Source organism: Lissotriton vulgaris, chromosome 6 (genome assembly GCF_964263255.1).
Source record: "Lissotriton vulgaris chromosome 6, aLisVul1.2, whole genome shotgun sequence".
Lineage (NCBI taxonomy): Eukaryota > Metazoa > Chordata > Amphibia > Caudata > Salamandridae > Lissotriton > Lissotriton vulgaris.
In genome coordinates, this window is record NC_141694.1 from 1,518,696,178 (window position 1) to 1,518,711,163 (window position 14,986).

At 45.4% G+C, this 14,986-nt stretch overlaps 1 protein-coding gene across 1 annotated transcript; it reads left to right on the forward strand.

The window, feature by feature from the left end:
* Positions 1–13,730: 13,730 nt before the first annotated feature.
* LOC147709088 (uncharacterized) lies at positions 13,731–14,957 on the forward strand. The gene has a single exon (XM_086925853.1). The coding sequence runs from the start codon at positions 13,731–13,733 to the stop codon at positions 14,955–14,957; it is 1,227 nt and encodes a 408-aa protein (XP_086781979.1).
* Positions 14,958–14,986: the final 29 nt, after the last annotated feature.

Genomic DNA, 14,986 nt, shown 5'->3' on the forward strand with positions numbered 1-14,986 from the left:
GTAATGTTCCTTGGATTTTGGGGTGCAGTGCAGTGCTGACCCGTGCGAGTATCACCACGGATATCTTGCGGCAGTCCAGTGATCATCGGTGACGCATTCTCTATGCAACGTCTGCCTCCCTGTGCCTGGACTGTGCATCTGATGGCACACGCAATGTCCCTGATCAACATGTGGTCCTCCACATCTTCGCTGGGCTGTGCGCCTGACGTTGCCACACTATTGTTTCAGGATTGGGATCCTAGCAATGAATTTCCTTTGGACGGCACTCAGTTGTTGTGCCTTCCCCTCTGATTCCGATGCAGAAGCCTCTGAGTAGGGGGATCACAGGGATTCGCACACCATTGTCCTGTACTTGTTTATGACAACACATAACTCCTGATTTTCTCCTCATGACTTGGTGCCACTCACTCCAAGTAGGGGGCCCACACCATTGTTCTTGTCTGTACTGAGTGAGTAAACCTATCACAGTGATTCGCACACCTTGTTGGCAAGCAATCAGACCGTAATTTCCACATTGTTTTATACATCCTTGCTTTCTGTTCCCTGTGGATCAGTGATTAGCACACTTGATTTTACTTTAAAGTTGGCATTGGGAAATATATTCTCTTGCCAGATAGTTTTGTTTCTCCTCTTCTGGCGGATCAGTGATTGGCACACTTATTTTCTATATGATATCAACAAGGACTAGCCAAGGGTGACCTATTATTATTATTTGTGTGTATTTTGTATAGCGCGCAGCTACCTCAACGGGGTGTCCCGGCGCTGATGCTTAGAATACTAGATCTAGTCCAGAAGGATTTAGCAGAAGAGAAATGTTTTAAGCGCTTTACGGAACAGTAACTCCTCCTAGATTTTACGGAGGGAGATAGGATGTTTGTTCCATTGAGAAGAGGCGCACACCTGGAAAGTTCTGCCCCCAGAGCGAACTTTTTTAAACCTGGGTGTGGTCAGCAATAACTTAGAATTGGAACAAAGGTTTCAAACATTGCTATGGGGACGGAGACAGGACAAAAGATAGGCCGATCTGTGTCATTTTATTGCCCGATGGGCCAGAGTCAATACTTTAAACTCTGCCCTTTTATGGATCGGCAGTCAATGCAGCCTCCGCCGGTAAGGTGATATATGTTCTCGGGGAGAGATGCCACAGACTAGCTGAACAGCGGCATTCTGAACTATTTGTAGTCTATGGCTCAGGCCCGAAGTGAGTCCGAGATAGAGGCCGTTAGCATAATCCAGGTGAGAGGTAATTAAAGCCTGGACAATTGTTTTCCTAGTGTTGCTGGGAAGATAGTTAATGAATTTTTTAATCATCCTGATTTTAGAGAAGCATTCAGCGGCGACTGCATGGACTTGGCTGTGGAAGGAGAGACTAGTGTCCCATCTAACCCCAAGGTTTCTTACTGATTCCTTGGGTGAGGGGGCAGAGCTCAGCTCCATCGGCCACCAGAGGTTCGAGTCCAAAGGGGAAGATTGATGAAAGAAAAGAACCTCCGTTTTTCCTGAGTTCAATCTCAGGAAGTTGTTATCCATCCAGTGCGCTATATTACAGAGGCAGTCTTTCAAAGGATCAAATGTAGTCAGGGTGGGGTCGTCATATGTGAACAACAGCTGAATGTCATCAGCATACGATGCCACTTTTATTCCTGACTGGGAAATTAACTCGGCCGGGGGAGAGAAGAACACAATGAATAAAAGAGGACTCAGTGAAGAGCCTTGGGGAACGCCCCATTTGAGTGGGTGACAGGTGGAAGTGTATGGTGGAGTAAACACTGCTTGTGTACGGTTGGACAGAAAAGAAGAGATCCAGCTAAGAGACTTGCCCTGGATGCCTATTGACTGGAGGCGGTTCAGCAGGACAGGGTGAGAGACCGTGTCGAATGCTGAGCCATTTTATTTTTCACTTCTTCACTCACCACACTGCACTCTCAGTAACATACCAGCTCCACTGTAATCAGGCATCGTAGCACACCCAGAGAATAGCTCACACTGCGCACGCGCCTAGGTGTCTCCACTCCACACATGCGCCCAACAACGAGCACCGGCACGAGAGTCTCTCTACCATTTCCCCTCCAGGTGCCCGCACTTATGAACAGTACTTTACCAACGCGGCGGCCCCCACTCAGGTTCTGGAGGTTTATGGCGGCACAACAGGTATCCTGCAGGCATTGACCGACACTCTCGTGAGTATGCTGAACACTACGCATCCACCGGGTAAGCGTTTATCTCCATACAGGTTTCTAACTCTCAGTGGTCCCTTTCAGGGTCAATCCCCTTGCCGATTCAATCCAGGAGGCATACCAGGCAAATCGCCAGCGTGAGAACACCTTTTACTTACGCTCATGCCACCTATGTGTGTAATGCTCACTTTCTAGCCTCACCATGCCATGATCTCCCGATAAAATCACTAACAGCACCACCCATGCTGTTACACTTTCGCCGTGCTATAGTCCTTCCTCCCCACGAAGCACTTATAAACCGACCTTAAAGACCTTAAAGACATATGCTAATTGACTCTTCTGTATGTCCCGTCCTTGTCCTACATGTCTTGTCCTACATGTTACATGTTAAGGTATGCTTGATGAGGGAATCCCCTCATACAATACACAAAGAGCACCTTAGCGAGTGCGACACATAGTTGATAAAACTCATTTAAAAATAGAATTAAATAATTTTAATCATTGCACGCACTATCCTATGGTCCTGAGGAAAGCCAGTATTACTAAGGCACTGGCTGAAACATGCCGACCTACACTGGACGTAGGTGGTCTTAACTTCACCACCACAACGTCCCACTGCCTTGATTTTAACCACCCACGGAGACCCAGTCATTAAAATTGTATTTACCCTCGGGTACTGGGATCACCTTAAGCTGTTTTAATTTTCACTTCTTCACTCACCACACTGCACTCTCAGTATCATACCAGCTCCGCTGTAATCAGGCGTTCGTAGCACACCCGGGACATGCTAGGTGTCACTGGGTGGGCTCGGTGATGAAGCATGCCACCAACTAGGTTGGTGGGTGAGCGCTTCATGAACACCTACTAGGTGTCTGCTGATAAACACAGCTTAGAGTCATACATAGGTCACCCTTGGCTAGTCCTTGTTGATATCATATATAAACCCCGGGGATCCGGACTAGCTAGTTAGTCCTCTATCTCTCACTTGATATACGCTCACTTATTTACTACACACAGTGCAAGATTTACCAAAAGTACTCATCGTTTTGACTGCCATTTTTCTTCTCTTCTCATTAGTTCTCTATACATACTGCAAGTTTGTTGTCATTTTACAGGATCCATTTTCAGTTGCAATTCTTTTAATTGTCCTTTTCTACTTGTTAAGTTGTGTGTGTACCATGCAAGCTGATACACCGTCTCCCTCATTTTTACACAATCCCGGCGAACCACCTGTTAGATGGGAGATATGGTTTGATGCATTCAAAACCTATCTTGGGGCTATTGGTGCTTTGAGATTTAGTGCTGAATGAAAGAAATGTATTTTTCTACACTCTTTGGGTTTTGAGAGAGGGTCCATATTTAAACATTTACCTTAAGTGACACACCAAGCTAGTGACAGCATAGATGAATACCGAGACACTAGGCACAAATTCTTTAAAAGAAAACAAGAGGATGGAGAAAATGCTGATGCCTATATATCAGTCTTCCGGAGACTGGCATCAGTTTGTCAATTTGAGATCTTCACTGATCAACTGATCAGAGATCAGTTTGTTTGCCAATGTAAAGACAAACAAATCAGAAAGAAATTGCTATGTATGGGAAATCCATCACTAGAAAAAACAATTACAGTGGCCAAAAGTATTGAAATTTCTCAAGTTTCCTTGAAAGAGTTGTATGATAAAGTGCTTGAACCTGTTAATGTTGTTGTTTGGAGTGGGAAGTTGAAACAAAAAGATTCTCATAGTGGTGTGTCTGCTATTGTTAAAAGTGAGAATCAAGTTGACAGTACCAGTTTAAAAACTATGGGGCACATTAGGATGGCGGGCGGACTTAGTCCGCCCGCCATCCCGACACAAAACGGGAACACCCGCCATAAGGGCGGGGTCCCGTGGGGGCCATTAGGATGAGCCAGCCACACTGGCAGGCGCATCCCGCCTTTTTAGCATTGCGGTGGGCGGTGCTAAAAATGCACATAATGCATTTCAATGCACAACGTGACAGGCACCGCGTGGTGCCTGGCACGTTGTACTTTGAAAGGCAGGGGGGTGCCATAGGTACCTCCCATGTGCACCCCCCACCCCACAGAATCCCCGGGGGCCCGCAACAGGCCCCACAAGTGATTTCCGTCTGCCTTTCCATGGCTTCGTTGCCACCACGGAAAGGCATTTCCCAGCCATTAGGCCAATATGGATGGCAGCGCCCCCATGTTAGCAGATTTTCCGCCTGGTCGACTCTCCGACCGGGCGGAAAACCGGTGGACGGTCTTTCCGTTCACCGGGCTCCCCCTCGCCATGGTAATGTGGCAGGTGGAGATTACAGTACGGGCAAAGGTTTTCTGCGGGCGGATTACCACCGCCATACAGGCGGTGGCGTTCTGCCTGCAATCATAATGGAGCCCTATGTGTTTTCATTGTGGTAATCATCCACACCCTAAAGGGGAGAGCTGTCCCAGAGCCAATGTGGTGTGCAAATATTGCAGAAAAACTGAACATTTTGCCAAAGTATGTCTAAAGAAAAAAAAATCCAAAGAAAGCAGTGGCATATGTGGTAGAGTCTGGTTATGAATCTGACTCAGAAGTCGTTTCGATTGAGACAGATGTGCATGTGGGTGTGTTAGCTGAAGGTTCTGAACCTATTGAGGGTGATACATCAAACTGTGTTAATCCCATTATTCATGTGACCGTTGGGAGTAAAGTCCTTAATTTGTTGGTTGATTCTGGTGCCAGGATTATGATGATTACTAAGAAGCTGTTCGAGTAAACTTGGGGTGATAGGGTACTTATGCCACCAGACCGTTCTCTAGTTTCCTTTGAAGTGTGTAGGACTGAACTTCTTGGTTACATTGAGGATGTACTCATGTTAAAAGGAAGGAGAATCAAAGGTAAAGTTTACATTACCCTCAAAGGTTTGAATATTTTAGGATGGTATCATCATGGATTGTTCGGAATGATTCTTAGACCAGGTGCTAGGGAGCAGGTTTTAGTGGTTGGTTGTGATGAGGTGGGGTACAAGTGGAAGAACAGGTTCCCCTCAGTTTTTTGTGAACATTTAGGAAAATATCTGGCTTCAAACACAAAATGATTGTGAAAGATGGTGCTTTACCTGTAAAACAGAAATTGAGAGGTGTCCCGTTTAGTGTGAGGGAAGACCTAGACAAAGAACTAAGATCTTTGTGTAATCATGGATAATTGAGACCACCGAGTGATCCTTGTGGTTTCTCCATTGGTGGTAGTATGCAAGAGGTCTGGAAAATTGCGTGTGTGCGTTAATTTGAGGTCTTTGAATAAAGAAGTCAGGGTGGACTCACATCCTCAACTCAAGATTTATGACCTATTTCCATGTGCCAGAGGTTTTAAATATTTCTCATAGCTGGATCTCGCAAGTGCTTATCACCAGATTGAACTACATCCTGATTCACGTGCTTTGACAGCTTTTGTTTCCCCTTTCGGAACCTTTCAGTATAAGCGGATGCCTTTTGGTCTAGCAACCGCTGCCTCTGTGCTTCAGCGAGTCATGCAGAATTTGTTAGGTTCTTTGGAAGGTGTGTTAGTCTTTCAAGACAATGTTTTGGTTCACTCCAAGGATGTTCAGTCACATGATAGTATTTTGTGCAAGGTCTTGGATATTTTTGAGAAACATGGTGTTGTGCTTAAGTCTAAAAAATGTAAGTTGTTAAGTGAAGAGATGGAATATCTGGGTCATCTCATTTCAGAAGAGGGCATTAGACCCAGGAAAGGACTTTAAATGCTATTGTTGGTGGTACCGCAAGAAGGGGGTGAAGTCACTGTTAGGACTCTTCGAGTATTATTCACTGTTTATTCCACATTTTGCTACCATTGTTAGACCTATTAGCAGTCTGCTCAGAAAGGAGATCACCTTTAAGTGGTCTTATGAGTGAACTTCGGCCTTCCAGCAAGTCAAGGTGTGTTTGAGTGAAAGTAAAGCTCTCAAGCCTTTTGACCCTAATGTTCCATGTTGTATAACGGCTGATGCTAGCCAGGTTAGGTTGGGTGCAGTTTTGACACAAAATTCAGTAAACTAAGAGAGCTCTGCAGCGTTTGCTCCAAGAGTTATTAATGATGCGGAATTGCAGTAGTCCGTCATTGAAAGGGTCTGTCTGTGGGCAGTGGAACTTTTTCAGTCCTATGTATGGGGTAGACGTTTTCTGTTGTGAACAGATCACAAACCATTGGTCAATATTCTTGGCACGAGCTCTAACAAATGATGTACATCATGGATATTGGAAATGGTTTCTCGTTTAATGCAATATCAATTTGATGCCATTCATATCTCTGGTGGTAGGAACGGTAGGGCTGATTTTCTGTCCAGCTTTCCTTTGAGAGGTGATGAATTTGATGGTTAAAATTTTCAGGAACTATGTGAAGAAGACTCTGAGGATTGTTTCGCAGCTGCTTTGGGAATACCGGAACGTGTTGCAGCAAGTTTGCGGATTTATCAGAAGTGGTTGGACCAGGGTAAAAGGTTTATCTCCACTTCTACAACTTTATTAGAACTTTAAAATGAAAACATCCATAGATAGGTTTTTGCTATGCTCAGATAAACTTATTCATCCTCACAGTATTAGAAGGATTATTATCAGCAAAGCTCATGAAGGTCATGAAGGTCATCTGGATGCAAGCCTCACCAAATGTAGCATCCGCAAGACGTTTTGGTGGGGTAGTATGCATGCTGAGATCTGTGAAGTGATGGAGAATTGTGTAGTGTGTGAGAATCGGCAGACAAAAGCTTGAAAGTGGTCACACCTCCTCTACTTCCCATTGAATGTCAGGTTTGGTTTATATGTTACCGGTCCTTTCGAGTCTTTACCTGGAGGCTTCTGCTATATATTTGTGCTGGTTGCTTATGTATCCAAGTGGGCAGAAATCAAGATGGTCAAGATCCATGTGCATCCAGCCTAGAGTTGTTTCTCAAGGACGTTTGCATGAGAGAGGGGTTTCCTGAGGTGCTGGTTTCAAACAAGGGCATGCAATTTGTGAGTGGTGAGTTTAAATCTTTTTTTGATTCTTGCAACATTAAGCATTTGAAGAGTTCCCTTTATCACCCACAAACAAATGGGCTTGTTGAGCGTAAGTACAGAGTGGTGGGTGAGTGCATCAGGTGGGCAAAGTCGGGCAACCATGATATGGGCATGTCTTTGGACAGCATGATGTGGTTTTATAGAACCACTTTTCATGCCACAACCAAGATGTATCTATGTGAATTATTGAGGGAAAGGAGAGCCAATACAAGTTGTAAACCAGGATGGATGAATAAGTGGTTCAAGTCAAAGTCTGATGTGGTGAGTCTTCTGGATATTGTGAGAAGTTGGCCTGGTATATGCTGTCCAGTAATTAAAGTGGGAACCTTGCACCAGCCCAACCAACCCTTATGGTGATTTAGGAGGTCAACGATAACCTTAGAAAGCTATCCAAGTGGTAGATGTGGAGAGCAGCCTTCAGGCTTAGTCTTGAAGGAATGTTAAGCAGCTTGTTTATACCAGAATGCAACATTATAGTATTGGTTAAATGGAAGGAGAACCATGCAGTACTTATAAAAATATGTATAAAAATATGTATTTATTAATATAATACTCTCTCTGTATGGTGCAGGGGCACAGATGATGCTTTGGACAGAGTGGGAGACAAAGTAAGGCCCAAACAAAGTCCATCGAATTCCAGGGTGTCCAGACAGTTGAAGTTCAGTAGTTTCTGGTTCAGAATCTTGTCCACATTGAATCTTGGGTCCTACAGCCAGGTAAGCCCTTTCGTACCCAGGGGAGACATTTGAAAAGATTCAGGGGACCCTCCCAGGGGAGGGTCTGGACAGTGGGAAAGTTACTCCCATGTCCTTAATCCAGTTTCACGCCATAGCAGGAGCCAACGGCTCCTAGGACTGGTTTGAACTGGACTATGTACAGGGACACCAAATGTGTTCCCATGCAGACTTTCAGTCGTTGGCAGGTGCACCCACCCAGCCCTAATACATTAAACCCTGTCTGGTAGGTGGTCACACCTCCCTGTGACAGGATGCCTATGTTTCCACCTTCCTCTGCTCGAGCTTGGCAGAAATGTGTCTCTGGTCGGCAGAAGCCATTTTGTACTGCCCGGGACTATAAGGCTGGTACCGGGAACACCAGAGACCAAACAAGGTTAGCTTCTGAGGGCCTGAACCATACCTCCCACACCATTTACTGGTGTGGGGATATGATTCCACAATGTTTGACACCAAACACAATAGGGTTACTTTCAGCTGCTTTAGAGTTGGTCATCACGTGGCCACACAGCACCAGTGTATTTGTCGTACTTGGCTGATACACTGACAAACCGGGAGAGTGGACTCTGTAGGCCGCAGGGATGTTCTGCTTATGCAGTGGCACCCTATCACATAGAACCATGCACCCTGCCTTCAGGATTGTTAAGGCCTACTATAGGGGTGACTTATGGGTTTTAAGTGCAGGGACCCTTAGATATAGTAAACCTTTATCTAAAGTAAGAGGTGAATCACCATCTTACACAGGCTGCAATGGCAGGCCTTTACTACTTCCATTTTGCATGGCCTCTCATGGGAGGCATAATACATGCTTCAGCCCATGGGAGGCCTCTGGGGTACCCATGCTCTGGGTACATGGGTACCATATACTAGGGACTGACAAGGGTACCCCGGTATCCAATCTGGCATGTATCTAAGTACAAGACATAACAGTTTAGGGAGAAATCAGCTAGACTGGGGTCCTGATTAGCAGGATCCGAGTAAGACTAGTCAAAAACAGTATCACATGAAGTAAAAAGTGGGGGTTCCCACAAGAAGCAGATCCTACTTTCCTACACAATCCCCCCCCAAACATAAGGAGATGAGACTACCCTTGCCCAGTTGAGTCTTCATTTTCTAAGTGGAAATATCTGGAGAGTCCATCTGCATTGGCATGGTTACTCCCAGGTCTATGTTCCGGTGTATATTCCATCCCCTGGGGGTAAATGGCCCACCTCAAAAGTTTGGGGTTTTCACCCTTCATCTGTTTTAGCCATAGGAGGGGATTATGGTCTGTCTGAACAATGAAGTGAGTGCCAAACATGTATGGCCTCATCTTCTTCAGGGGCCAGACTACAGTAAAGGCTTCCCTCTCTATAGCTTACCAAAGTTTCTCTCAAGGGGTCAACCTTCTGCCGATAAAAGCTACTGTTTGATCCTGACCCTCTGCATTCAGTTGTGATAACACAGCCCCTACCCCCAACTCAGATACATCTGTTTGGACAATAAATTGCTTAGAGTAGTCAGGACTCTGCAGGATGGAAGCAGTGCACATGGCCTGCTTAAGATCATCAAATGCCTTCTGACAGTTAACTGCCCACTGAACCTTCTTGGGCCTTCTCTTTGATGTGAGATCATTCAAGGGAGTCACTATAGACCCATATCCTTTTAGAAATCTCATGTAATACCTGGCAGCCCCAAAAAAGCTCTGACCTGAGTCTGGGTAGTTGGAGCAACCTAGTCCATGATGGTCTGGATTTTGCTCTGTAATAGTTAAACCTGCCTCCACCCACAAGGTGGCCCAGGTACACAAACGTGCTTGCCCTGTCTGGCACTTAGTAGCCTTGATAATTAGACCTGCTCTCTGCAGAGCCTCCAAAACATTTTTCAGGTGGACCAGGTGGTCCTCCCAGGTGGAGCTAAACACTGTTATTTCATCAAGATATGCCGCACTACAGCTTCTAGGCCTTTAAGGACTTTGTTCACCAGCCTTTGGAATGTGGCAGGTGCATTCTTCAAACCAAAGGGCATTACATTAAATTGATAATGCCCACTAGGGGTTGAAAATGCTGTTTTTGGTTTGGCATCCTCAGCTAGTCTGATGTGCCAATAGCCAACAGTGAGGTCAAATGTGCTCAAAGACTTGGCTGAAGCCAAAGTATCAATAAGCTCATCTGTCCTTGGAATTGCATGAGCATCAGTCCTAGTGACTGCATTGGGTCCCCCGCAGTCAACCCAAAAACTCATCTCTCTTTTACCACCGGGGGTGTGATGTTTTGGTACCAAGACCACTGGATTAGCACAAGGGCTATCTGAGGGCTCAATAACTCCCAATTCTAGCATCTTTTGTTTATTAGTCCTTATGCAGTCTCCGACATGGTCATGCTGCCAGTAATTATTATTTTTTAACAGGCAGACTCTCAACTGTGTCCACTTCATGGGTACACCAAGTGGTCTGACTAGGAGTCAGAGAGAACATGTGTCTGTATTGATGGAGGACCTTCCTGCAATCAATCTGCTGTCGGTCAGTGAGGCTGCCTGCCAAAGCTACACCATCAACTGACCCATCATCATGGTTCTGAGAGAGGAGATCTGGGATAGGATCACCTTCTTCCTCCTGTCCCTTACCAGTTTCCATGAGTCTATTCACATGGAGCACACTATGAAGGCTCCTGTGCACCAGCTAGGTGACCTCTCCCTTTTTCTCAAGAATGGCAAATGGCATGGGGTCCATACCACTTGTCGTGCAGAGCTGCTAGGGCCACAGGCTCCAGCTCCCAAACCTTCTGTCCTGGCTGATAAACAGTTAAGACAGCCTTTTGGTCATGCCAAGCTTTTTGCAGTTCTTGACTTGCTTTAAGGATTGTACTGGCCTTCTTCATGTACTCATCCACCCTGGAGCAGAGCCCAAGTACAAAGTCCACTATGTCTTGTTTAGGAGGTTTGAGAGGTGACTCCTATCCCTCCTTCACCAAATACAAGGGACCGCTAACTGGATTCCCAGACAGAAGTTTAAAAGGGTTGTAGCCAACCCTCTTCTGTGGGACCTCTCTGTAGGCAAAGAGAAAGCAGGGCAACAGGACATCCCATTTCCGCCTAAGCTTTTCGGGGAGGCCCATGATCATGCCCTTGAGGGTTTTGTTGAACCTTTCAACTAATCCATTGCATTGTGTGTGATAGGGTGTGGTGAACTTGTAGTTCACTCCAGACTCCTTCCACATTGCAGTAATATAACTTGACATTAAGTTTGTACCTCTGTCAGTTGAGACCTCCTTAGGGAAACCCACTCTGGAAAAGATTCCCAGGAGGGCCTGTTTCTAAGAAGTACTGCCTCTGGATACCTAGTTGCATGGTCCATCACCACTAGATTATAACTGTGTCCAGGTGCTGTAGGAGGGTTCATGGGACCAATGACATCTATCCCAACCCTCTCAAAGGGAACTCCCACCACAGGAAGTGGTATGAGTGGGACTTTTGTAGTACCACTTGACTTACCACTGGCTTGACAGGTGGTACAGGAGCAACAAACCTCCTTTGTGTCCTCTGACATGTGAGGCTAGTGAAAGTTCTTACTTTGGCATAGATGTCCTGCTAAGGGATTATCAAGGGCCAAGGTGAGTATGAAGCCCCTAAACTTCAGAGGTATTACCAATCTCCTGGTGGCACCAGGCTTGGGGTCTCTATCCTCTTAGTATAGGAATCCCTCATTCCAAAAGGTCATGTGGGATCCATTGATACTCCCAGCAGCCTCAGCACCGGCTTGCTGTCTGAGGAGTTCAAGAGAGGGTCAGGTTTGCAGCTCCAAACTCAATTCTGCCCTGAAAGAGCTCCCTGTCCCCAAGAACCCAAACTGATTTGGTTCCAGTTCATTTGAGACTGTTCCTTCACAGGGACTGAGATCATCTCCCTCAAGAGATTGATCCTCAAACTGAGTCTGGGGGTAAGACACAGCCTTACCCCTCCTGCTCCTTGTCTTGGAAGGTCCTTAGTCCATTGTTCCAGGATCTAATGCCTGTTCAGCGTTAGCCAGCTTGGCCTGTGACCTGGTCACAGGAAACACATCGGCAGTGATGCCCAGCATTTCTGCAAGAGTCCTTAATTCCACTTCAGCCCAAGCTGAAGCTCCCAAATCATTGCCCAACAAACACTCCACTGGAAGGTCTGCGCTAACAACAACTTTTTTAGAGCCAGTTACCCCTCCCCAGCTGAAATTAACAACTGCCAAGGAATGATCAGTTCTGACATTGTTAGCATTTGGTCACTGGGTACATTTCTCAAAGTATGATTTAGTCAGGGCCCACACAATTATCTGTCACCATAGTGACACTTGCACCTGTGTCCCTGTATACCTTGGCCTCCTTACCATTGATCAAAGGCTGTTGTCAGTATTTGCCCAGGTTACTTGGACTGACAAATAAGGTGGCAAGATCCATGCCACCATCACAGACAAGCAGAGCCAGAGGTGGAGTTCTGACTAGGCCAGAACCCATCTCAGAGCCCAAGTTTAACCTTACAAATCCCTTGCTCCCTGTACCACCACCTGTACTTGTGCTAGGGGGCACAGTTGCCTTAGGGTCAATGGTAATAGGAGGATTTCCCTGGGATTTTGGACAATCTACATATTTTGTCCAATGGGTCTTTACCTTACACAAGTAATGCCAATGCTTCTTTTTGCCTTTATCTTTGCTGGATTGTGACTCCCCATCAGATGCAGGTTTTTGGGGCCCTGATGAAGACTTCTGATCTTTACCCTTGTCCCCATCCTTATCTGGATTTTTAGAATCCTGTTTATTTTGGTTACCACCATTGTTCTGTTGTTTTTTGCTTCACCCTGGTTCTGACTCACTTATCTGCCTTCTTTCTCAATTCTTGGGGAGAAGTCTGATCAGAGTCAACCAGGTATTGATGCAATGACTGATTTAGCACTTATTAAAGATCTGTTCTCTCATAATCAAATTGTACAATCCCTTGAAATCATTCACTTTGCTGCAAAACAACCAGCCTTCCAGAGCGTTAATGGCACTATCCACAAAGTCTACCCAATTTTGGTATTGTGTCTTCTGGGTGTCTTTGAACTTAATCCTGTACTGTTCATTGGTTAATTAATTAAATCAAAGGAGAGGTTACCCAACTAGTTCCAGGGAACAGGGTACAATAGACAAAAAAGCATTATTGGAATCCCTGGAAACAACTTTAAGTCACTTAAATCCACCTCTTACAAACATACATACCACCCCCAAATGGGGCCTAACTGATTCCACAATATATTCACGCAGTAGAATGAAATACTGGCAATATTTTATTCAAATATAACATTTCATTCAAACCATTCCTGTACATATAAAATTCGGAAATAAATTCCGAAACAATGAAAACAACACATATGTAACACAATATTTTTCCACACTCCCTAAAATTCATAAGGAAGGCCCCTTTCCACCAGGCCGCCCCATTATTTCTGGGGTTAATTCGCCCACGGAAAAACTGTCAGAGTATGTGGACACCTTCATCCGGCCCATGGTACAAAATCTCCCGGCCTACTTGAGGGACACCAAAGATATACTGGGTAAACTGGAGGGTTTCACCTGGACAGACACCCTTCATTTCGTCACCCTCGATGTAGTTGGGCTTTACACCTGTATAAAGAAGGAATTTGGGATAAGGGCCCTGGAAACCTTTTTGGAAAAAAGATCAGCAGACCATCTGTTACATAATGGTGTCCTTCTTGAAATGACAGAAATCATACTGTCAAAAAACTTCTTCTTGCATGACTCGACATGGTACCATCAAACGCAAGGTACTGCGATGGGTTCCAAATTTGCTCCCGCTTACGCCGGCCTCTTTATGGGCTGGTTTGAGCGGGAGCATGCATGGGGTCGCCACGCAGCCAAATGGATGAACAACATAATCTTCTGGGGTAGGTACATCGATGATGTGATAGTGATCTGGGATGGACCTACCCCGGATCTATTGGATTATTTTGGTTACCTTAATGATAATCCGTTCAATGTCAGCTTCACGATGACACACAATCAGGGTGCCATTGACTTTCTCGATGTCAAACTCTTTATAGAGGATAACAAGATCCACAGCTGCACTCATCGCAAGGCGACTGCCTGCAATAGTATTTTACACTATGAGAGCGCACATCCCCGACATGTAATCGAGAATATCCCCTATGGGGAAATGATCCGGATGCGCCGCAATTGCAGCACGGAGGATACTTTCCTACACAATATTCAAGAAACGGAAAAACGGTTCCTGGAGAGGGGCTATCCCAGGAAGACCCTGAAAAAGGCCAACAAAAAAGCCCAAAACGTACCAAGACAAAGCACTCTAGCACCAAAAACTAGACTAACAGATACTAGCAGACCCCTTTCATTCAATACACAGTATTCTGATCAAAGTAGCCAAGTCTTTAACATCTTAAGAAAACATTGGCACTATATTGCAGACATACCGAGCCTACAGGATTCGATCACCAGGACACCCAAAATATGCTACAGGAGAGGAAAAAACCTCCGTAACATACTCTGCCCAAGCTATATAGAATCCAACAGACGGACCAACTGGCTCACACCCACCGCTAAAGGTTTTTACACATGCAGTGACTGCAACATGTGTGTGCTAGGGAGAAACAGAACCAAGGAATTCTGTTTCAATACCAAGAAAACCTATACAATAGATCACTTGATTAACTGCAACACCAAATATGTCATCTATATCTTGGGGTGTGATTGCAACAAAATTTATGTTGGCAGCACCAAGAGAGCCCTAAAGATCCGTATCCAGGAACACATCCGTGCAAGACGGAATGGGGACATGAGATACCCCATGACCTTCCATATGCAGGAATGCCATAAAGACACAGACAACATGTGGTTTATGGGCATCGACCATCAACCTATCCACCCAAGAGGAGGAGATATGGAACTTGCACTAAGACAACGGGAGGCGGGTTGGATATGTAGACTACGATGCATAGAACTCGGTCATAATACCGAGGATGAGCTACATTATTTCCTTGATTAGCCCGCTGAATCAGATCTCCCTTTTCTTCC